General features: G+C 37.8%; 1 protein-coding gene across 1 annotated transcript; it reads left to right on the top strand.

The window, feature by feature from the left end:
* The first annotated feature begins 1,771 nt into the window (after positions 1–1,771).
* On the top strand, positions 1,772–22,039 carry LOC121383860 (perlucin-like). The gene is made up of 5 exons (XM_041513958.1): positions 1,772–1,829; positions 4,409–4,503; positions 19,312–19,427; positions 20,024–20,278; positions 22,030–22,039. Exons 1-5 carry the CDS (start codon positions 1,772–1,774, stop codon positions 22,037–22,039), a joined length of 534 nt encoding a protein of 177 aa, XP_041369892.1.
* The last annotated feature ends 3,489 nt before the right edge of the window (positions 22,040–25,528 follow it).

The raw sequence follows: 25,528 nt of genomic DNA, 5'->3' as shown, positions 1-25,528 counted from the left end.
ACGTGTTTTTGTAAACTGTATACTCATCCGTTGTGTGTGTCTTTGTGTCTGTACGTACGTACGTACGTACGGGTGTATGCGTGCTTGCATGTTTGCATGCGTACGCACAAACGTGCATATAATATTATACAGGTACATAAACACAATCTGTCTCAACCCCAACACATGTGTTAATGTTTCCGTAACGTATGATTGGAAATCCTATTTCGAGAAATATTAGACTATTGACAATCGGTTTTCGGCCAGATATGGCTTGATATGGTGTTGTGAGACGCCAGATGAAAGTCACGTGTGTTTGACAGCTGGATGATAAGACGGCCACTACGCGAGAACAAGCGAGCGTCTGAAGGGCTAACTCGCACAGAATAAATCACCCGCTGTGAAAGAAAATTGAAATAATATTTGTTTAACGACACCTCAGTACATTTAAAACTATGACGAGTTGATGTTCAACGTGTATTTTTTTCATCAGTAGCAAGCAATCGTTAATGTACACCATCTCTCAGACAGGATGGCACATACCACGGCCCTTTATGTCTCGACCTGAGAGAGAGAGAGAGAGAGAGAGAGAGAGAGAGAGAGAGAGAGAGAGAGAGAGAGAGAGAGAGAGAGAGAGAGAGAGAGAGAGAGAGAGAGAGCGAGACAACTGCCCCCACTCCACCCCACACCACCCCACCCAGTACTGGAGCAAAACCTTAAATTCGGGCAAAAATTATATAGATATACGTGCAAAATATGCTAACCTAAGACTTTTCTATCAAGTATTTCCATCATTCTACCCTCAAAATTACTTGTAATCCATGTAAAAATGCGTAGTGATTCGTTTGTAACCCTATATAGCTGTTTGGTAAAAATTGTAATATGAATAAATGTTGTTATCCAGATTTGATGAGGTTCGTTTAATTCGGGCAAAGGCCTGCCCCCCCCCCCAAAAAAAAAAAAAAAAAGAAAGAAAGAAAGAGAAAAAAAGAAAGAAAAAGAAAGAAAAAAAGAAACAAACACACAAAAAAAAGAAACAAAAAAAAAGAAAAGAAAAGGGAGCTCGTACGCTTATAACAGTTTCTAAATGTTACTCTATAAGATTTCCACCAATGTTCTGGGGTGTCATACTGACACTGCCGTGCTTTTCTCAAAACGGTCCGCTGATACTGAATTCACTCAACTTTAGAGAAGTGCTTTAAATGGAGTTTTTAAAAAAGCAGAACACGCGAGCATTAAGTTCTTAAGTTAAATATACACAAAACACCAGACTAATTTATAACGTTTATAACTCAGGTATCACTGTTTTTAACAGCGTCAAGACGCAAAACCTAATGAGTATAAACAGTCTTCAATAAACAGCATGCCATCAACTCGAGCTGCAACATCAGAATTAAACTCACTTCGTTTTCCTTTTCTTTATTTTTAGTTCACATTTTTTTACAAAAGGTGATTAGGCTAATTTGTAAGTTTCTGCAACAAAAATATTTTTCGGCGTTGGTTTGTTTAAAATGTGCGTTTGTGCAATGATCAAATAATTTGCGCAAATTTAAACACATCCGACATTTTTTTCTGTCTGTTTGGAAATATGGACTGCCCAGTAACTGGCGTATTTGGCGTTCATTCAAGTCACGTGATATGAAAGTGTCATTCGTTTGGGGGATTGGCGGAAACTGTTCTTTAATGCCAGCGATTCGCAATCATCGCCGTCACAACGTAGTAGCAATCTGGGTACAGACGTCGTTCATATTCCTTACGTTAAACTTTGCGAGGATTCTCTCCAGTACACAAGATGTCAAGTAACACACTTTACGCCATAGTCAGCTGGCTCACAGTGCTCTCATTTGCAGGTATATATATAAAAAAAAAAATTCAATTCTTTTAAGATTACGAAATGTAAATTATTTTATTATGCATTAGAAAATCGTGAGAATTATTGATCAAACCGTAATTCTCCGTAATTTATTATCATTTATAAAACATAATTTTGTCATTTCTCAATGTGGAAAAAAGGTAAGCTTCCATCATGATAATTTTAAACTGAAATTTACATTATAAGGATCTATATGCATTTGTAAATACTGTTTCCTTGTAAATGACTAATTTTATGAACAATTTTAAATTTCATTTGGGCAAGGGGCCAATTTCACAAAACAATGTACGTCTGTGACTAGCATTTATACCTGTCGTATGTTTACACGTGTTTGACGTCAGTTTCATTTATACCTGTCGTACGTTTACACGTGTTTGACGTCAGTTTCATTTATACCTGTCGTACGTTTACACGTGTTTGACGTCAATTTCATTTATACCTGTCGTACGTTTACACGTGTTTGACGTCAATTTCATGCAGAAAATTACACCATAACGGAAGATGGAGCATATTAAGTACAAAAGAAAATGAAATATGTGTACTTCGAACTATATTTGTTTAATACAATAATAGTAATAATAACTGTGGTTTAGTCGTAGATTTACGTTTAGCTGCAAAGCTAAGCTTACGATGTTTTGTGAAATTGGACCAAGAAGCCTCGGTCCTGCTGTAGCAGCGTCAGCGTCAACTCCCCTCCTCCCAACCCGACACGTGTACGCCGCTTATCAACGCTGATGAGTTGGCGCCATGTCGTACATACTTGTTCATTATCAACTTGATTAATGATGTCTTTAAAAACATTTTTCTGTAGTAATTTCATTCATTTATCTGTATAGTTGTTTGATTATATTAGACGTATTTGTAGTATACTTTCTGCCGCAATGTTTATCAACCACCTCGATTGTAACACAGATGGTTATTGGTGTTTCGAGTTAATAGATTATACATCTATGAAACACCCGCCTGTTTTGTTTGGTAAATGTAGACACTTCAGTACAAACAAAACAAAACCCAACAAATACCTAAACCAAGAAGTACCTGGCTCTCCATGGTTAGATTTCCAAAGACCGCGGTGCTTGTCACCATTCAGGTATTGACGTGTGCATAGGAGACTTCTTATTGAAAATCAAAACGGGTTTAATCGACGCAGCAATTTTAAAAGACGTGGGCTGGTAGTCCTGTGCTCTGTCCTGGACGGAGGAGCCGGCCGAGGCCGGTTCTTGTGCCCAAGACAGGCGTGTGCTACAACAGCTTGCTTTGAATGTGCACGTAAAGCCCTATGACCTGACCTGGGTTGGTAGTTCTGTGCTGGTTCATGTTCCAGAACGGGCGCCACTCCAGAGAGCAGCTGTTGGACGTCTACAGTATACCACTACCTGTAATTCTCTGTTACAGACGGGAGGTGTGTGTATGTGGGGGGGGGGGGGGGGGGGGGGGGGTTTGTAGCAAAACCTAAAAACTTTGACAAAAATTATAGAGTTTATTCGGGCAAAATGCGCTAACCTGAGACCTTTTTACCGTGTATTTCCATCATTCTACCCTCAAAATTAGTTATTGTAATCCACGTAAGAATATGTAGTGATTCGTTTGCAATCCTATATAGCTGTTTGGCAGTAATGCTAATACGAATAAATGTTGCTATCCAGATTCGGGCATTTTCGTTTAATTCAGGCAAAAAAACTAGCCTACCTCCTTCAAAACTAGAAGTCCGCATGCCTATGTTGACAGAACAGCGAGATCGCTGACAGCAAGCTCTAACATGAAATGAACTAATAAATCTAAATCTATGTGGCTGTACATAGCAGGTTTATGTTTTGTTTCGTTTGTTTCTTTAATTGCGTGTCAAACTCCCAGTCGTACATAAAACGGGCAACCGTAAACAAAACATTAGCAATCGCTATTTTCCCTCTGCCTTTTCTTGTGTCCCCATCTCTTCGCTTTCCATTCCATCGAATCTCTTCATTTGTTCTTTCCCACGTTTCCATGTCCTTGTCATATACGGTTTCTTCCTTGTCCCCTCTCTCTCTCTCTCTCTCTCTCTCTCTCTCTCTCTCCTCTCTCTCTCTCTCTCTCTGTCTCATTATTGTTCTTGCATTGGCGGATACAGAGGAAGGTCACAGGGGGTCTCCTTTTTAATGACTTTTTTTTTTAAATTCAACATCGTCAATATACAAAACTAACTTGCCCTCAAACCGCGTCTCTGAGGATCTTTATTGAATTACAAAACGTTTCCGGGGAGCATGCCCCCAAACCCACTAACGATCTCATTCCCTTTAGCAGCTCGGCTCATTTGTTTTCAGCAAACTGAAACTTTCCCCTTTTTAGAATTTTGTGACCCCCCCCCCCCCCCCCCCCCCCCCCCCCCCCCCCCCCCCCCCCCCCCCCGTTATAAAAATCCTGAATCCATCACTGCCTTCCCTTTCAGTCCCTTCTCTTATCCATTGGTTATGGTCAAATGTCACGACTAAATTCACCTTTGTTAGTATCTTCATTAACGTTAATAAATGTCTAACTGTTTAGACCTGGTTTAATAGTTGATGTATGTTTGTCTTGTAGGTGCCTACAACATCCGGTGTCCGAACGGCTATGTTGCGCACGACAAACACTGTTACCGGTTCGTCAGCGTCGTAGCCACGTGGCCCGAGGCCAAGGTAAGAAGTGAAAGAGAGATGTATCTCTTACAACGTGGTCTGGTATTTCAGTCTCAAACTGTTTCTTGCATGTCATAATTTTCTCTTCACTTGTGGATTATTAGAAGAGTTCTGAGTTATAAACATATTGATATTTCAGTAGCTTCATTCATTAATACATTTATACTTATTTTCATGCTTATTAAATTAAGGTTCAAACACGCTGTCCTGGGCACACACCTGGGCAGAAGGTTAGTGGTTAGTGAGAGACAAGTCGGTATAGAGGCCTTATATCTACCCAGTGAGTCGTTAAACTCACCCTGGGTACGAACCCAGAACCTACCAACCTTATGCCCGATGGCCTAACCACTATACCACCGAAGCCGGTTTCAGTAGGTACCCCACGACTGGTATTATTAAAGGACATGGCATGCTATGTTTTGCCCGATTGAAAGCGCAAATAAAATATCTCTTGCTGGTAATGGAAAATGTGACGGTTTATTTTTCTGAAACTATATTAATGTCGGAATTATCAAATGTTTAAAATCAAGTAGCTGAAGATTAATCAATAAATGTGCTCTAGTGGTGTTGATAAACAAAACCAACTTCTAAAAGGTAGTTCAGAAAATCTAGCGTTGTCAAAATTCTGGCGAACACCAAACACTCAGATCAAGAATCGAGATATTACTAGTGGATGATGAATGAATATATAGATGATCATTATAAGCAAGATAAGCAAGAGTTGGATCCAGAGGTACAACTCAATATATTTTATTTAGTCCGTTTAAAATTAATATTAATATTAATAATTAATATTTTTTTACATTTTATACAGCGCCTATGACTGACACAATGTATATTTGTGAGTGTTCACAACATTGATTAAGTGAAGAATTACTATTATCTATTGTCTTGGACAGACAGTCCAGATAGCATACTTAAACCTTATATATCAGTTTCAAATGGAAGTACGTAGATTTGGGGTGTTTTAGTGATAATAAGGCATACGATGCATCATGTAATATATAAAAGAAATTATTAGGGCCTATCTACTGTTTGTACCGATATTGAAAGCAACACTGCCGATTGGGGTGTCGGAGCGTAGTTGCAATTGCCCACCTGAACACTTGAAAAAATTTCCCTTTTAGTATATAGGTATCGCTTTTTTTCTAGCAAAAGACACCAAAAGTCGATAATTAATTTTTTTTCTGTGTGACCCGCATCCCCGCTTTGTCCCCTACCTATCTGTCATGGGCTAATCAACGCACCAGACTTTACAAATAGACCAAAACCGGTCTCGGTGGTGTCATGGTTAAGCCATCGGACATAATGCTGACAGGTACAAGGTTCGCAGCCCGGTACCGGCTCCCACCCAAGGCGAGTTTTTACGTCTCATTGTATAGGTGTAAGACCACTACACCCTCTTCTATCTCACTAATCACTAACCACTAACCCACTGTCCTGGACAGACAGCCCAGATAGCCCAGGACAGCGTGCTTGAATCTTAATTGGATATAAGCACGAAAATAAGTTGAAATGAAAAAAACCCCAAATAGATTAAAGACTGGGATCACCATTGTGGCGAATGTTCTCCCGTTTTGACTACATTTGTGTGCGGGGCGAGACGTAGTCCAGTAGTCCAGTGGTAAGCGCTCACCTGATGCACGGTCGGTCTTGGATCGATTCCCGTTGGTGGACACATTAGGCAATTTCTCGATCTAGCCAGTACACCACCACTGGTGTATCAACAGCCGTGGTATATGCTATCCTGTCTGTGGGACGGTACATATAAAACATCCCTTACAACTAATGGGAAAATGTAGCGGGTTTCTTCTCTAAGACTATGTCAAAATTACCATGTTTGACAACCAATAGCCGATGATTAATAAGTCAATGTACTCTAGTGGTGTTGTTAAACAAAACAAACCTTAACCTTTGTGTGCATTCTAGCGTAGCTTAATACTTGAACAAGAAATAATCAAACATGCAGTATAGGGTCTTCTTAAACCAGACAAACGAAAAAAAGGAAAGAAAAGGAAAAAGTCACGTCTAAGCTTAAAAGGCAGTTTTCACATTTCTCTATTATTGAATGGATGCTGTGTTACCAGTGGACACGTAATGATAAAACACTCACATTTTCTCTATTATTGAATGGATGCTGTGTTACCAGTGGACACGTAATGATAAAACACTCACATTTGTTAAATTCCATTTCATCCTTGTATCTGCTAGTGCAGAATGGTGAAAACAGAGACAGAACAAAAATCTTTGATCAAATAAACGCAGAAGCCATTGTTCTCAACTTCCGCATGACTTGTATATCTGCCAATAAAGTCAATTGAAGCGTTGATCGTGAGATAAAGAAGATTTCATTGGACAAGAGAATTTCGGTCGAGTTCGGGCGATCGGTTCATGCCAATGTCTATATGTTCCGGGTGTGGCCAGCATTCCGAAGATTTGGACACATTTCCGGTTTGAGTTTGTAGAAATTAAACAACAGGTGAAACAGTACAACACCTGGTCGTTTTATTGATTCTCGTGAATTCTCGTCACAGGTTAGAGTTAGCGGGCCGTAGATATTACTTGTATTATATGAAACGCATATGTATAGGTTAGAGTTAGTGGCTGATAGATATGAATTATATTATATGAAACGCACGTGTATAGATTAGAGTTAGTGGTATGAAACGCACACGTATAGATTAGAGTTAGTGATCGTAAGATGTTAATTACATTATATGAAACGCACACGTATAGATTAGAGTTAGTGGTATGAAACGCACACGTATAGATTAGAGTTAGTGATCGTAAGATGTTAATTACATTATATGAAACACACATGTATTCCCCGACCAGATCCCATTCCACAAAGCGACCTCAGCCCCTGGTGACAGCAGATAACATATATTCAGTATTACACAGTGATTCACAATGCAATCGCTACACAATTCTAAAATGTTAAATAGTATTTATTAATCAATTTAAAAAGGATTCTTACACACCCGTTGGTGAGAATACCATGTGTTATTTTTGATAACACATAGTTGTTTACATACGTACGTGTGTTAACAATTTCAAGACATATGACTGGATGCTCCTAGGTGATGACCAGGTCGCCAATGCCATACATCCAATAAAAAGACAGCACGGTGGAAATCGATTACACTGTGACGTAGAGTTAACCTGGCAGTCATGTGTCTGTGACGCGTAATCAGCTACAAGTGCAAAGGGTTGTAAATATATTTTAGTCGATAAAGATGTTAACAATTGCTTAAAACCTGTTTTTTTTAGGATATGTAAGAAATAGAATAATTCATTCGTGTTCGTTAGATACCATTTATCTCACAACTCGTTGTTTAAAAACGTATCAAACTCGCTTTCGCTCGTTAGATACATTTTACAACAACTTGTGACATAAATGGTATCTAACGGCCACTCATGTATTATTCTCTATTAACAACTGATTTATCGAAATTTGTAAAACAAGATGTTCCCTGGACAGTTGGTTATGGTCATGATGATGATGATGATGGTGATAATGATGATAGTAATAATGATGAACATGATGGTAGTTTTGATGATGATGATGATAATGGTGATGATGGTAGTTATGATGGTGTTGTTAATGTGGTGGTGATGAGGACGACGAAGATGACGACGACGACGATGATGGATATTATAGTTTTTACATTATCTGAATACCTCTTTCAATTTCAACTACCCATTTAAAACGTTCATGAATTACTGGTAGTGAAGAGCAGTAACTTAAACTTCCTATGTAAGTAAAACCGAGTTCCGCATATATACAGCCCTTCAAAATATCTTGAAATCTTCATCTGACTTCATTACCCACCTGGTGAATATTAATTATTATTATCTGCATTATAGATTGACAAGTTAAATACTATTAGGCCCTTTGCTTGTGGTTTGTATTGCCACTGTTATAATAGTATTCCAAGCGCATTTACCAAGCGGCGACATTGGGCGGGGGTGTTAAACCGTAGAGGAGAATCTCATGATACAACTACGCCTTAGTCCAAGATATTTACCTATTCAAAATGCAGCAATGTACGCATTTTTCGATAAATATTACATGCTTTTAAGGTGGGGAATAAATTGTATGTTTAATTTAGTTATTAGTATTTAGCGTTTCATTTGTAAACATGAATGCGTCTTTCAGAACGAAGCAGTACTGAAGCATGTTTCAACATGGTTGTGCGTTTTGTTTCACTGAAATATTCTGCTAGTCTAAACAAAAGGTCCAGGTAGCATTGGACTAAACAACCACGTGATCTTTTGTTTTGCAAATCTACCACCAAAAACACGATGCAAAGAAAAACGTATAATTATGTAATCGTTTAAAGTTTAAATAATATATATTTTAGATAATATATGAAATATGCTAAGTCTTTTGGCATAGGAAACATGTCACGAGACCATATTATAGCTCATTTTAAAAGCAAAATGATATAAAAATGATATACAAATAAGTTTATAACAATAAAATACGCGTAGTTAACTTTAAATGAAGAAATTGCGCCAATCACTATCAAAATACGATTTATGCATATTTATTCGTGAGCGTTCGGAAAAAAAGGGAAGTGACGTCAGAGCCGCTGTACTCTTCCATTGTTGTTAACTGTCTATATATGGAGTAAGGGGCTTACGATCTTTTCAGTCCAGCAGTGCCGTACTGCGCGGCCTTTGGGTGTAAAAATAAACAGTTTAAACGATCGGGATTGTCTTTTTACGGTTTTCCAAAGGATTGTATCCGAAGAAAGACGCGTGTATTTTATCGCAAAACAAAAGATTGGACACCAACACCGTATAGTACTTTGGTGTCAGCCTATTTTAGTATTTACCAGGGATGAAAGTTCGCCGCCTTTCGGCGGAATTCCGCCTTTTTGTTGCGCCAAATGGTTTTTTTAAAAATCCGCCCCTTTTCAACTTTCATTCGTTCCGCCTAAAATTTCCGGACTTTAGATCCAACTTTAGATCTAACATGGCTACGCCCATTGTGGCCGCCATATTTGTTTATTCGCCATTGGCCAGATTTGTCTTGCGAAGCATCATCTGCGCGAGACCAATGCGCAGATCGTATACATTGGTCGCGTCATGTTGGACAAAATGGTGGTATTGTTTGCGAATGCGAGTAGGTTCGCAAAATCGGTCAAACCGGTTTTGCCGTTTGTGCTTGGTGCAATGACAGGGTGAAATACGGCGGAAAAGGCAAATCACACTTGAAAAAGCATGCGAGTAAAAACCAGCATGTCTACGCCAGTGCGTTCTCGTCCAAAGACATATCCATAATTTGGTAAAATTATTTCAGCCCTTTTTGGGAAAAGTCACTTTCATCCCTGATTTACATCCCGGAGCCCGAACGTTACCCAGAGACAAAAACAGTACTCGGTTGCGAATGCCGAGGTGTACATTACAAAATAAACCACTACTGGCGGTGTCGAAATAACTATTATGTTTCATCCACGGGCTGACTTGAGAATCGGAGTGTTGTTTTAGTTAATTGGTCCTTTCTTTCCGTGGCCTGCACATGTGATTCCTGATTGGCAGGTGTATGTTGCAGCGTATCGACAAGGTAAGTGATTACCACTGTCTAGACATACGTACAGAATACTTGCCAGTTTTTTCAAGTACAGGGTATTGTGGCGTAACCTGTCGCGACTATAGTACAATGTTAATGAACATTATATGCCGCCCTGCTTCATTACTGTAAATAATGCTGTAAAACACTTGATTAAGTATATATATATATATTCTTTATTCCTCTTAAAGAGAGTTGTAACAACAAAACAACAGATAAACAGATATACATACAAAGAAATAATTACAGCACAGAGACAAACAAGTATACATATTAGTGATAACTACAGAGAAGAATTAAAAGAAAACGATTTTCAAAATAAACATAATATTAAATGTATTTTACAATTGTACATGCACACAAGGTGTGCCGTTTTGCTGTGCACTGTATCTCAGTTATTAATTAACGTGTTAAAATATGTTTTACTTAATAAATATATGAATTCTACGACAATCTCAACATAGGATTTCGTGGTATCTTTATCAAGGTTTAAGGGCGGATTGCAAGATAGTAATTGAAAGATAATGCAATTCTGTGCTTAGCTCAATTGGACCAATATCTAAGATTGAACACCAAAAGTCATCTCTGGTTTTAGATAAATACTGACAGCTAATTATAACATGTATAAGAAGATCGGAGTAATGTAAATTACAAAGGGAACAAAAACCTTGAGATGATCGAGGCCTCCATGTAGCGCATATACTTATAACATGATGTGCCTGTTCTTTTAGCAAAGGGTTTGAACGAGAAATATCCCATGCTTTATGTATTTGTAGGTTTGAGTGGATTTGTAGAAAATGATTAGTATCCGGAGTTACAGATATTTGTCTTTTCCATTCTGTTTCCTCAAACTCGAAGACACAATTCTTCACTATTCTTTTCCATGTTTGTTTGGGAGGAAATATGGACGTTTTATAGTAGTAAGTGATTACCACTGTCTAGACATACGTACAGAATACTTGCCAGTTTTTTCAGATACAGGGTATTGTGGCGTAACCTGTCGCGACTATAGTACAATGTTAATGGACATTATATGCCGCCCTGCTTCATTACTGTAAATAATGCTGTAAAACACTTGATTAAGTAAACTTTCCCATCTAAAATTACAAAACTGACCAATTTCGTAGTACCAAAGAAAAGAAAATTATCACATGGGTAACGTGAGTGGTCGTTTTTACTCTAACGCACCCTACCAATAGGCCTAATAATATGCTGGGGGGTTTTAAGAGAGAAAAATACTATAAGCCCATTTCGTTCTATTGATGCAAATTTAAATATATTTAGTTAAAAAGTTGATTATACTCTCAAGTCATTTATGTTGTTTTACAAGTCAGTTTAATAAAAGTGAAGCGCCATGTAAATTAGAGCGTTTGTTTACACTGTGCATATAGATTTCATTATGTACAGCCCGAACATGAAAAATGCGATATTTTCTCAAAACAAAAATAAAATTAGTCCTACATTTATATTTTTTTTACATATTTAAATACATCATATCGAGGTGTATCTTTATGCTAAATATGAACAGTATACACCTCGGCATTAGCATCCGAGTTTTGGTTTTGTCTCCGGGTTACTTTCGGGCTCCGGGCTGTAAATTGTTTGACCGGTCTGGTCTGGCACCATCGGTTTCTCCACCCTCCGACTCGCTATCCGTTTTTTCTTCAGTATCACTGTTGTAAGTAAATGTGTGTCTTTCTTCATTTACTAACAGCTCAGATACGGCAAAACGTTTTGCGAACGAACACTCATTGTTTTGGTATTTTAGTAATTAATGTTTTTTTTTTTTTTTTTTTTTTTAGGTGATTCAATTTATAACTAATTGTACATGGTTGGTGCCAAATATAGGTCACGTGACATGTTTCCTTTAAGCGTATGTGAAAAAGAAAAAAGAAAGAAAAGAGAAAAAAATTACCCCCCCTATAAAAGACACTCCCCCAACCCTCCAACCCCCCCCCCCCCCCCAAAAAAAAAAAAACCCACAAAAAAACCAACAACCAACAACTAACGAAAAACAAAACCCCAAACAAAACAACCACAACAAAGCAAAACAAACACCAGGTAACGAACAGCTATAAAAAAAAGAGTTAAAATTAGCAAAAACCTCAGGGTCTGAATTTTTAAACGCAACAATAAGGGTTAAATATTATATCGTCATACTAAACGCAACAATAAGGGTTAAATATTATATCGTCATACTAAACGCAACAATAAGGATTAAATATTATATCGTCATACTAAACCTAAGAGATGGTATTTAATACCTGGCGTGTGACGTAGCCCAGTGGTAAAGCGCTTGCCTGACGCGTGGTCGGTCTAGGATCGATCACTCTCAGTGGGCCCATTGGGCTATATCTCGTTCCAGCCATTGCACCACGACTGGTATATCAAAGGCCGTGGTATGTGCATCCCTGTCTGTGAGATGGTGCATATAAAATATCCCGTGTTACTAATGGAAAAGTGTAGCGGGTTTCCTCTCTAAGACAATTTATTAAATTACGAAATGTTTGACATCCAATAGCCAATGATTAATAAAATCAATGTACTCTAGTGGTGTCTTTAAACAAAACAAACTTTAACTTTTTATTAATACCAGTATGTGTCAATCAGTACACGGGCAGTTTGTAAAAAAATCCAGCTGTGTTAAATACCCTTTCTCCGACAAGTTTCCAACTTTTTGACAATGAGACAGTCAGTCAGAAAAGAAGTAAGGCAGGAAAAAATACAAACAAAATACCACGTGTATCGAGTCTTTAATAGCGATGACTTCGAAAATAGTAAATAATGCTTTGAAGAGCTCCATCAAACGAGAGAAATCATAGGAACGCTTTTACCGGCTCAACTCTGATTTGACACGATTGTAGGAATAAATACACTGAGTGTCAAAACAATGGCAAACATCTCGCCGCAAACCCGGTGACATCATCATTCTGTTACTCTACACACAGACGTTGGAAAAAGAACAACTTAATGAGAGAGAGAGAGAGAGAGAGAGAGAGAGAGAGAGAGAGAGAGAGAGAGAGAGAGAGAGAGAGAGAGAGAGAGAGAGAGAGAGTGAGTGAGTGATAGAGTGAGTCCAACCATCCGTTTGTAGCTAACGTTCGCTGAACTAGTTTTTACGCTATGCAAGTAAACCGACTGACCATTCTGAGAACCAATCAAAATAGTTTGCTAACATTTAGCGAAAGCAGCTGAGAGAGACACAGACAGATGAGACAAAGACAAATATAGATGTCTCGATTTTAAAAACATTATACTGAAAACTGTATAATGTATAGATAATGTAATTGGAAGGGGGCGAATCCAGGAAATATTTTGAACGGGGGGGGGGGGGGGGGCGCTATTGTAAAAATAGTACCTGGACCAAATCGTCAAAAGGGCATTCTAATAGAAAAAACACTTGGGCCCGTCTCTGGGCCGTAAAATCGAACCTCCTCCGCGGACCCATGGAGTTTTCCCCGTCCCAACCAGTGCCCTTCTTTTGTGCTGTCTGTTGGAAAGTACATATAAAATAAAATATCCATTGCTGCTAATGGAAAAATTTAGTGGGTTTCCACTGAAGACTATTTGTCAGAATTATCAAATGTTTGAAATCTAATAGCCGATGATTGATTAATCAATATGCTCTAGTTTGACTTTAAACAAAACAAACTTTAGCTTTTAACGTTACTCCTAATAAACGGTCTTACCTTTTGTGACACCCAATAGCCGATGTGTATTTTTATGCTGGGATGTCGTTAAACATTCATTCATTCGTAATAAATGGATTAAAGGTTAACGTCAGGAAGAAAGGTCGTCTTTGTTGATATGTATTTCAGAAATGTGTCCAATAGCTGGCCCTTTCTTGGACGTCACACGTAAACATGCATATACATGTCTGTGTATTACCTTCTTCTTGTCACATTTCAATGTATTCACAGCTGAGGGGGAGGGGGATAAATTAATCGGTGTGCAAATATTGTCTATATTAAAGTGATGACATTGTGAACTTGACGTCTGGCTGTCATATTTGCCACTCCATGGAATGTTTAGATTTTGAGCAGTGGGCCTGACATTGAGTCTTGCTGTTTACACACATTTCTCTCAGGACAAAATCGAGTCACCACGGCTTGCGATGTTCGTGTTTACACTAAATTGTAATTCTCTCGAAATGCGTATTTTTTGCGTTTGTAATGCATTTCCGTGAAAAGTAGCTATGCACTGTGTTATGAGAAATAACTGGTTTTATTATACACGGTTTAGTGAAATGTCTGAAATGTAAGTGAAGTAATTGAAAGTTTTAATCATTATGAACATTTTGTTTCACTCAACACTGTTACGGTACATTGCCGATAGTCCTTCGCACAGGGAATGCCTTTTTTCACACTTCGGAATTCACTACAAGATATATATTTTTGAGCCTATTGTTTTTTAAATTGTATTACATACCCATTAAATCTTACTATATAAATACAGTCCTGCAGGAAATACACTCGTGGAATATAGAAATCGCAAAACCACATACATGTAGTTTTGTGTATGTACACAAACATGGTATATTTTTATTATTTCCAAAACACGAAACTAAAATTATTTACATTTTTGTAGGAGGATGGGACGGACTACAGGACATCAATGAATGCCAAAAATGTTACAATTTGTTTTGTTTGATGACATCACTACAGCATATTGATTAATTAGTCATCGGCTATTGAATGTCACATATAATAATCTACAAATATTTTAAATATACACTTGCACTTATGATTTGACAAACAGGACATCACATACCACGGTTTTTGATATATCAATAGGGACTGGCTGTTTGTGACTGAAAAAAACAAACAAAAAACCCAAACAAACCTGGTCCGTCGAGCGGGTTAGATCCTACAACTAAAACACCTCAGACGAGACAAATCGCGCCCCACGTCTGGAAAGTTGAATACAACATTTCGCGAAACTGTCGAAACAATAACAAATTTAAACCAACATGTCCTGTAATTAAAGTTTACCTATCGTCGGCCTCTTAGCATAACTGGCTAACTCATTTTCAAAGCTTTGAGACCAATTAAAAATATTTAGTTTTATACAAACAAAAATGAATTCTTTTAAAATTATTTGAACAAGAATAAGAACAAATGTAGTTCTTGTATTTGTTCAGATATTCATTTCTGTTCATTTAAAAAACAACAGTTTTCCCACCACTGGTCTTAAAAGCTGTAAACATTAGTTAGGTAATTGTAATCAGAGGCTGATGCTGTCACTGGCATTACCTACAAGCGGCTTAACCACAATACTTCTAAACTCGGGAAATAGTCTAAACAATATAAACGGCGAAAAGTCGTTTCTTACTGTGATCGGCCTGCTTACAGTTTTGTTATCAATTTCCATTAAATGAACATCTTTAAAATCAAATGCACTCCAGTTTCACGGAAATATACCCATTGTCAGCTTTCCCATTGCCAAGCAGACCTTAAATAAACTGTGTTTGCGTTCTATTTAAAATAAAAACAAACACATTGTACTTGAGAACTATATACATCGAGTAATATGTACTCAACGCCTGGTTTCCACAAAATATGTGACGTCACCGACAGACGCGGATTAAAGCAGATCAGTGATATATTTCATGGGAACTTAAAGTTGTTTTGTTTTTGTTCAATGAAACCACTTGAGCACATTGATTAATTAATCATCGGCTATTGGATGTAAAACATTGGTTAATTCTAACATGTAGTAATCAGAGGAAATCCGCTACATTTTCCATTAGCAGCAAGGAAACTTTTACATGCACTTCTCATAGACAGGACAGCACATACCACGACCTTTGTCCAATTGTGGTGCACTGATTGGAATGAGGTTCGATCTTGCGACACAAGCACTTCAAGCAAGCACTCAACTGACTGAGGTAAATCCCGGAAACTCAGTCGCAGACGGTCTGCGTCAGATCGGAAGAGTTGAAACCAGACCATATTTACATCTTCGACGGTCTGCGTCAGATCGGAAGAGTTGAAACCAGTCCATATTTACATCTTCGACGGTCTGCGTCAGATCGGAAGAGTTGAAACCAGACCATATTTACATCATCGACGATCTGCGTCAGATCGGAAGAGTTGAAACCAGTCCATATTTACATCTTCGACGGTCTGCGTCAGATCGGAAGAGTTGAAACCAGTCCATATTTACATCTTCGACGGTCTGCGTCAGGTCGGAAGAGTTGAAACCAGACCATATTTACATCTTCGACGGTCTGCGTCAGATCGGAAGAGTTGAAACCAGTCCATATTTACATCTTCGACGGTCTGCGTCAGATCGGAAGAGTTGAAACCAGTCCATATTTACATCTTCGACGGTCTGCGTCAGATCGGAAGAGTTGAAACCAGACCATATTTACATCTTCGACGGTCTGCGTCAGATTGGAAGAGTTGAAACCAGTCCATATTTACATCTTCGACAGTCTGCGTCGATATATGCCCGTTACATATTTTATGGACACGTCCATGTATTGGTTTATTCAAGGCCCCGTTGTACGAAGCGATCAGAACTACCTTGTGCACTTAGCGCTAAGGTCATCTTAAAGGCATATTGTCACGGAATTAAGGACCTTACTTCTCCAAAAGTGGATAATAAATGAACATTACATCAATGTTTTGAAACAAAATCTAGCTATTGAATCACCGTAACTAAACCATGATGGAGTGAAATCCATGTCAATCCTCTTGGCAATATTAATTTTTAAATTATGGACCATTGCCATATTTTTTTTCTTCTTCAAAATATCATTAATAAGTGGAGTATGATGGTTACGTAGATTGTTGAATAAAGGAAATTTAGGGACAAATCAAATGCATATGTTTTACGTAATACTTTGTTAGGCCATTTAATAGGTCAGTAGTCTGTGACAATATGCCTTTAACTACACTTAAGATGATCTTAGCGCTAAGATCGCTTAATGCAACGGGCCCCAGGACTTCAACAGACTTAAGGTAGGCCCTTGGAGAATAAAGGTAAATTAATGATAATTACTAGTCTATCCAGTGCCATACACAGAAATTCTCAATTTGCGCCGATGCGAAATCTGCAATTTCAAATCATATTCGTTGCACAAAAAGGAAAAGGCAGAAATTAACGCCACTACTGTCAGAAATTTGGCAGTTGTGACATATAGTCTTCATAGGAGACAGGACAGCACATACCACGGCATTTGATACAGTAGTCGTAGGGCACTAGTTGAGACGGAGGGAAAGGTGGTGGGACAATAATGAATCTAAGAACTTAGATGGCGCCGATTTTAATGTCAGTACCCCCCCCCCCCCCCGAGCCGTATCTAGCCTTAAATATCGGAGCGGGCGTGGGGGTGGATTGGGGTGGGGGTTGGTTGTGGGGTGGGGATAAAACGGAATTAGAACATAGTTATATAGGATCTTCTCTAGCTTGAGTCTAGCTGCTAGACAAAAACGCACTTTTAAAATAAACAGGGCACATGTCACATTGTTTCGTACGTGTCTCCCACCCACCCCTTCCCATAAAACATTCTTTTCGTTTTTAGTATGCTAGGTAAAAAACGTATTCACTTGTAGTGTAATAACATTAAAGTAATGATTATAACTACTTTTACCAAGAAACACTTTACCACCTTAACTATTAATACATATGTTAATCTTCAAAGCTCATCATTAATTGATAAACAAATACATCTAAGACTCAAAGACTGCAACTAATGTGAATAACGAGATTACTCGAGATTAGCCAAGATTACTCGTGTGTATGCTTTAATCCTCGGAATGACAACACTTTGATGTAAACATTAAATAGCTCTGCTAGGCGGATCCCTGTTTCAGAAATGTAAACAGACGGAAGAATTCGTGCTTCGCGGAATTCAACCCGCCTACCCCGAATGTATGATGGTTAATTTGTTAATCTACACATGTATTTAGAAACAATGGATCTGTTGACCAAGACGTTTTATTAACCACTAGATTGCTGTCCTATCACGTCGTATAACAAATGTTATGAACTCAGCAAATCAACAAAATGTGGCAGATGGTTGTCGGTAGCTAGATAGGGCCGTCAGAGACCGATGGTTGCAGAAAGACGGAACACTTGTCAACCTCATTCACCTGGCATAACGTTACTGTATGTTTATCTCAACTGAACTCTCCCAATTCCGTTGGTTATCCTACAAAAATTCTCCAATTTTGTTTTTCCTAGGAGTAAATTAAATGTTTTAGTTGTAAAGTTTTAGGGACATAGGGCCTATAGTTAAAGGTATACTCTATATTTCAAGGCAAATGTTAATAATTAATTTTGGCGGGAACCTGGCACTATGCAGACTTTAAAACTGCACCTTGATTCTTAGAACACACTTAGCTATGTGCCCTGTGTGTTCAAGAAAGCGACGAAATGATCTTACACATCACGACTGAGTCACAAACACTCTGTGATGGAGCGGATAGCCTGGTACTGGAATACCAAACCAGTACTTTCCAGCAACTAAGATAGCGGTATACCAAATAACATCTCATCGTGTCAAAATTCAAACTGCACCTAATGTTTAATGTCGCATTAAATAAGACTACACGTGCCATTGGTAAGATATGTAACATGACTTGTTTGTCATAAAATATTACTTCATTTGACCAGTAAATAGCTATCATTTAATTTGAACTAGTATCAATGTAGCAGCTACTGTTGTGTTTGAAACAAGTGCTAAACTTATGATGATCTTTTTTTCTTGCGGTACTAGAGTAACTTTTGACGCTACCTGTTATATCTAAAACTATCAGCATATTATTATTATTATTATTCTGTTTACTTTGAATTTTTTTTTTTTAGTTAGGGGGTGGGGGGTGGGGGGTGGGTGGGTGGGGAGGCTATAGTATTTATACCCATGTTGTACATATTGATTAAAATTGCTACGTGTAGCAGTTTTAGCCACATATTAGGTTACCATTGACGTTTATGGCAGTTTATTTTGTGGCCTACTTCCTTAAAGGTAGGATAGCGCGGCAGCTAAACTACCAAAGACAGAAATGCGTGTGTGGGTTCTTGAATGAGACTGCCACTGTTCACTGCTATATAAGACGTTTTCCACTAACAGAGCCAGTTTAATGACTTCATTTGTATATTAAATACATTTTCTTCTTAAGAATATAAGTGACTTCACACTCAGTGTGTCTGTGGTCGTCATAGTGTTTTTGTAGACAGATGCACCGTGGACACTGTTTGTTTAAAATGTGTGTCTGTTGCAGGTGATGTGTGAGGCGATGGGGGCGAAACTTCTGGAAATCGACTCCCCCTGGGAGGAGGCCTTCATCATGGAGAGACTGTTCTTCACAGAAGGTGAGACCATCCTCATATTAGTATTGTATTCATGTGTACTGAAGAGAAATTATTATTACCGGGATAGCCACCAGAACTGGAAACCCCCACCTGTCTACATACACACAAGCTCCCAAAACCTCCCACAAAACTAAACAACAAATACACCCCCAAAACAACAACAACAACAAATACCCCCCAAAACAACAACAACAATAACCTCAACCCCCCAAAAAAAAAACCCCCAACAAAAACAACACAATCCCAACCCCACCCCCCAAACCCCCCCAAAAACCCCAACAAAAAAACAAAGCCAAACACTTTTGTTGTGATAAATAGGTCCAGCCTCATGTTATAAAGGGACACACGGTCATATAAATTCACAATGTCACTTCAGCATATTATAACATCGTTTATTAATACAAAATACAAGTGCTATATTTTATATACTAACCTCGGAAACAAAAGAAAACAATTCGGCAATTTCTGGAGCTAACAGGTTGTGTTGTGTTTGTGATATATATATAGAGAGAGATATGTGTGTGTGTGTGTGTGTGTGTGTGTGTGTGTGTGTGTATTCATTGGTACATGATTTCATATGGTATGGTGACGATGCTGAGCTTTCAGTATATAATATATTAGCATAAAACACTTTAATTATTCCTCAGTGCAAATGTCCACGGCACCGCTCTGGATCGGCGCGACCGATATGATGAACGAAAACGAATGGGTGTGGATGTCCAGCGGAAAACGCGTAGGTTACCGGAACTGGTTCTTGGCTCGACCGGAAGCAATGAAAGCTGGTCACGGCCATTGTCTTGCCCTGCGACCTCGACCTCAGTTTGTGTGGGACGAAATCACGTGTCGAGAGTCCTTGAACTTCATCTGTGAAATGAAGTAAGTCTTGTTTGTTTTGGTTTTATACAGAATGACGAAACATCGAATGTTTTTTTTAATAAACATACGATTTAAAGCTGGTTTCAGTGGAAACAATTGTTAAAGTTTTATAATAAACAATTGCGTTAAAAAGATACACAATTTTCAAAATAAAATTGTCGCCCGACAAATTAACTTTGCAAAATTCGATTCGATACCTGCTAATTTTCAAACCTGTAGGACTAATAGTGACAACCAGGGCCGTAGCTAGCGGGGGTGGGGTGGGTGGTTGGGGTGGGGTTGGGCATTATAGAAAGCATTATAGAAACTTAAAGAAAATTATCTTCTTAACTGTTTAAGGAGTTTTAGACTATTAACTACTGAGTTGCCCATCCCCCCCTCCTCAAACAAAAAATCCTAGCTACGGCCCTGACAACTGCTTGATAAATTGTTGCTCAAGATAATCCAGTAAAGAAATTATTGACATATAAATAAAATTCAAAGACGGAAATCACCATTACCTCAGACATGTATTAATTTTTGTGTGTGCGCCCTTCTGGTTTGAAACATAATTTATGTTTAACTTAATACTGAACGATGTCAGAGATTCTTACGTTTCGGACACACAATAGTACATTCTTAGACAAGACACACCGGAATTAGGTCTGGCCAGTATTGTACCAGTTGAAAAAAACAACAACAACAAAAACAACAACCCAAAACCCCAGACAAACCCGCACTGAATCGAATGTAACAAAACACTCTACGTCTGTGCTGGCGCGAACTATACAGGAATCTGGCAGCAGCCGACAGAACACGCGGTAATGTTTGACAATAACAGACTCACAAGACCCAGCTTTGATTTATTATTTGGGTCTTAGACGTCTTCACTTAATGAATGAACCAATCTGGATAACATTTTCTACAAAACGTTCAACTAAAGGGAAAACCAGGAGCTTGCAACTCGAAACAGTCGTAAATATTTTAGTGTTACGTGGTCGCCACGACAGCACTTCGACAGTCGTAGGAAAAATTTGGTAGCACAAACCAAAACACACGTAGCTTTGACATAAAACAATCGTAAAGCTAGAGAAACACGACTGTAACTCATACCACCCTTTGTCTTTTTAATCACACAACAACTAATGTTACGTCCATGCTACGACTGGTCTGGGGTAAAATTAAATCTTGTCGTAAATTTGGTAATTAACGCTTGTCCTAGGTAAGGAGTGAAATAACGAGCAGTTCGTGTTACACACTTAACTGTTTAGTATTGCTTTCCGACTACCGTAAGTTTAGTATTGCTTTCCGACTACTGTAAGTTTAGTATTGCTTTCCGACTACCGTAAGTTTAGTATTGATTTACGACTACCGTAAGTTTAGTATTGCTTTCCGACTACCGTAAGTTTAGTATTGCTTTACGACTACCGTAAGTTTAGTAGGCCTTTACTACTACCGTAAATTTAGTTGGCCTTTACGACTACCATATGTTTAGTAGGCCTTTCCGACTACCGAAGGCCTTTACGATTACCGTAAGTTCAGTTAGCCTTTCCGACTACCGTAAGTTTAGTATTGCTTTCCGACTGCTTCAAGTTACAAGCCCCAGGAGCTGCTCCTTTTCGTTATATATAGGAGTAACCACTATCCACTATCCAAAATGGCCACCGTAGACAATAGACATCGTTTTTCAACTTCTTCAAAACATTTTAAAGGAATTTATAAAACTATATTGTGTATCAGTAAGTAACTATGCTTATTCATTTCTCTTTCAGCGACGTTTGAAGATTTCACCCAAAACAGGATATCGTTAAGAAATCAGTTATCGAGATGAATCGAGTTGATTAACAATGTGTAATTAAGTGAAGCGATTAATGGACATGATTGTGGTTTCTCCAAAGGCTACCTGAAGGTAGAATATACACCAAGAACAGACTATTTATAGATAGAATAACTATATACATGTATACATATTTTAAGTTATGAATTTATTTGGTTAAAAATTAAAATTAATACACCAAAAGTATTCTACAACTGGTACAGATATATATTCACGCGCACACACAAACACGTACGCACGCACGCACAATCACAGTCACATATATATTCAGATTTTATTGAATTCTGAAAACTTCCAAAATGGGCCGAAACTATTCACAAGACACTAATAATCTTAATAGAAAGAAAATCTAATGGGCTTCATGCAGAATCATTTGAAATAAATTAAAGACAACTAACTTAATATTTTCACTACTTTTTGTGGTTTAGTATACGAGACAGAGAGACATCGTAAGCAGAAACTCAATTTATAATTCATAGAAATGTTTAGTATACGAGACAGAGAGACATCGTAAGCAGAAACTCAATTTATAATTCTTAGAAATGTTTAATATTCTAAAGTAACATGTTTTCATAATTTTAATTTGTTAATGTACTTGTCAGTTTGTTATCTAATATTCTAAAACGTATCAGCTTATTTTGAAGAATTCTGCCATCAACTAAGATGACAACATAATGATACATTCAAAATCGCATGTCCCTACTTACTAGAACGTGAGAAACATGGAGGCCATGAGTTCGTTTTATGGGCCTTTTTGGTACGCATATATATATATATATATATATATATATATATATATATGTGTGTGTGTGTGTGTGTGTGTGTGTGTGTGTGTGTGTGTGTGTGTGTGTGTGTGTGTGTATATATGCTATTAACCAAAGCAAATTTATTTCCTATTTACCGATGATCCTGGTTAGCTGTTCTGTTTTTTGTTTGTTTATTTATTTATTCACGATTTAAGCTGGACTAAAAATTATTGTTATTATTAAAGAACAAAACAATTGTGTCCAAATTTAAGTGGCGGTAGACCTTTATAAATCCTATTGTTTGTGTGAATTAATATGAAATATATTCACCAAATTCAACTTTAATATTATCATTTGGGCATTTGGCGAATGACAGCGGAAACCCTGAAATGTATTTATCGTCCGTGGCCCTGTTTTGGTGAGGGCCCTGTTTCGGTGGTTTTGTCGTTTGTGCTCAACAGTACGTACATTAAAAAATTTCTGACGTTGTTGACTTTTGCATGGGGTAAGTAAACAAAAGTCTTTCACATTCACAGAAATGTTCCTAAAAATAAGGTTAAAACGAGCTAAGAAAGCAAGATCAAACTTAACCCACTTATAAACATGAAACATTTCTTAATGCCTTTTTTTCTATGGTTTTCGAAGACGGTTATTTGAAAGAAAACTTATTTTTAAAAACTAGTTTTTTCTGTTCTCAACTTTACTGCTATTTTGTTATTGAAGTCACATGATTATCACGGCGCCTGCTGGCAAAACTCTCTTTACAGATACTTGCCAAAAATATATGGTCCTTATATGTTTTAACACAAATATATTTGTGGATTAAAACTCAGAATGCAGCTTATATTTTTTAACCAAACAATTTCACCACTATAACTATTCATTTCTTCAACTTTTAACACAACTGCAAGACATCAGAATTGTTATATTTGTTTTTCTAAAATGTTGTCTTAATATTGGTTCTCGAGGACTCCATTTTGTAATTTGTTTTAAAATATTTAAAATATTTTTAAATAAATTATTATAAGTACATGTTTTGTTGAACAACATACATGTTTTGATAAAACACTAAAACGTTTTGTGTTGGAAAGTTTAGGCTGTAAGCTATACCACTAAACGTTTCACTCACCGAAACAGGTTACGTAGTTAACAATATTTACTGCTGATGCACGCTACAGTTTTTGACGCACGTGCAGTGATCTTCGCTACATAACTGTGTGGTCCTTAACCATATATCTGACGCCATATAACCGTAAATAAAATGTGTTGAGTGCGTCGTTAAATAAAACATTTCTTTCTTTTGCTACATAGCGGCCAGTTTAGTACTCATTTGAAGCGTAGAAATACTAATATAAAGGTAGCTATTTGAATAACAACTGTCTGTTTTTAAATACTGATATGATTTAGAATCGACTGCTTATGCTCACCGAAACTGGTCCACCCATGATATGTGTTTGTTATGCATTGGTTCACTTGCCTATTTTTCTGCCATGCGCGTTTACAATTATATTGGTGAACGGACATTTTAGTGGACCTTACAGTGCGCATGCGTACATCAGAAATAACAGTGAATATTCCTTTTGATATCTACAATACTGTAGGTGCAGCTTTAATTAATTTCAACTTATTTTCGTGCTTATACCCAATTAAGGTTCAAGCACACTATCATAGGCACACCTCAGTTATCTGGGTTGTCTATCCAGGACAGTGGGTTAGTTGTTAGTAGTTAGTGAGAGAGAAGAGGGTGTAGTGGTCTTACACCTACCAATTGAGTCGTTAAAACTCGCTCTGGGTTGAAGCCGGCACCGGGCTACGAACCCAGTACCTACCATCCTTATGCTCGATTGCTTAACCACGACACTACCGAGGCCGGTGTAGGTGAGTGATACCGGTGCTGCGTCCAGCCAGACCGAGCAGAAAAAAGTCCGCTAGACTGATTTATGTGCCTCACGGTAAACCAAATGGCCACGTCGGGAATCGGTCTAATAGTTCGCGGACGTTAGCGAAACGTTTGCTGTCTGAACTTGGGGCTGGTAAAAGGGACACCGTAAAGCAAAACCACGTGATTAATAGTTATTGATTAATGGTAGTTCACTCCCTTGATCTCGTTACTGACCCATACACTTCTAGAGTAGAATGACGGCCAGCTGATCCCTGCTTAACGAGAATTGAATATGATATATATTTATGTATATGTGTAACAGGTTTCCACGTATTATTGTTTTGTATCATTTTCCAGATGACATAAATAATTTTAGCTTTTAAAAATAGATTTTGTTTACGTGTTTTCTATTTTTCTGTAAATATTAATAATTATTATGATCGTGTACTATTTGCATTTTAATAAACTTAATTTATATATAGTATGTTTCTTGTTGTTTATACCCGACTTTCTTTGACTGAAGCTAGGATGGAGCCCCATAGGTTGACCCAATGGGCTATTTCTCGTTCCAGCTAGTAAACCACAGCTGATTTATAAAACAAACGTTATATCCAAGTTCAAACACGCTGTTCTGGCCACACAACTCGGCTATCAATGACATCTGTTCATACCCGAGGTTAATGGTTTGTGGTTAGTGAGAGAGAATTGATGTATGTTGAGACCCAAGGTTAATGGTTTGTGGTTAGTGAGAGAGAATTGATGTCTGTTCATACCCAAGGTTAATGGTTAATGAGAGAGAATTGATG

The sequence above is a fragment of the Gigantopelta aegis genome, chromosome 10 (genome assembly GCF_016097555.1).
Source record: "Gigantopelta aegis isolate Gae_Host chromosome 10, Gae_host_genome, whole genome shotgun sequence".
Taxonomy (NCBI): Eukaryota; Metazoa; Mollusca; class Gastropoda; order Neomphalida; family Peltospiridae; genus Gigantopelta; species Gigantopelta aegis.
Note: the sequence above shows the minus strand (reverse complement) of the source record. Positions and strands in the feature narration are given on the sequence as shown.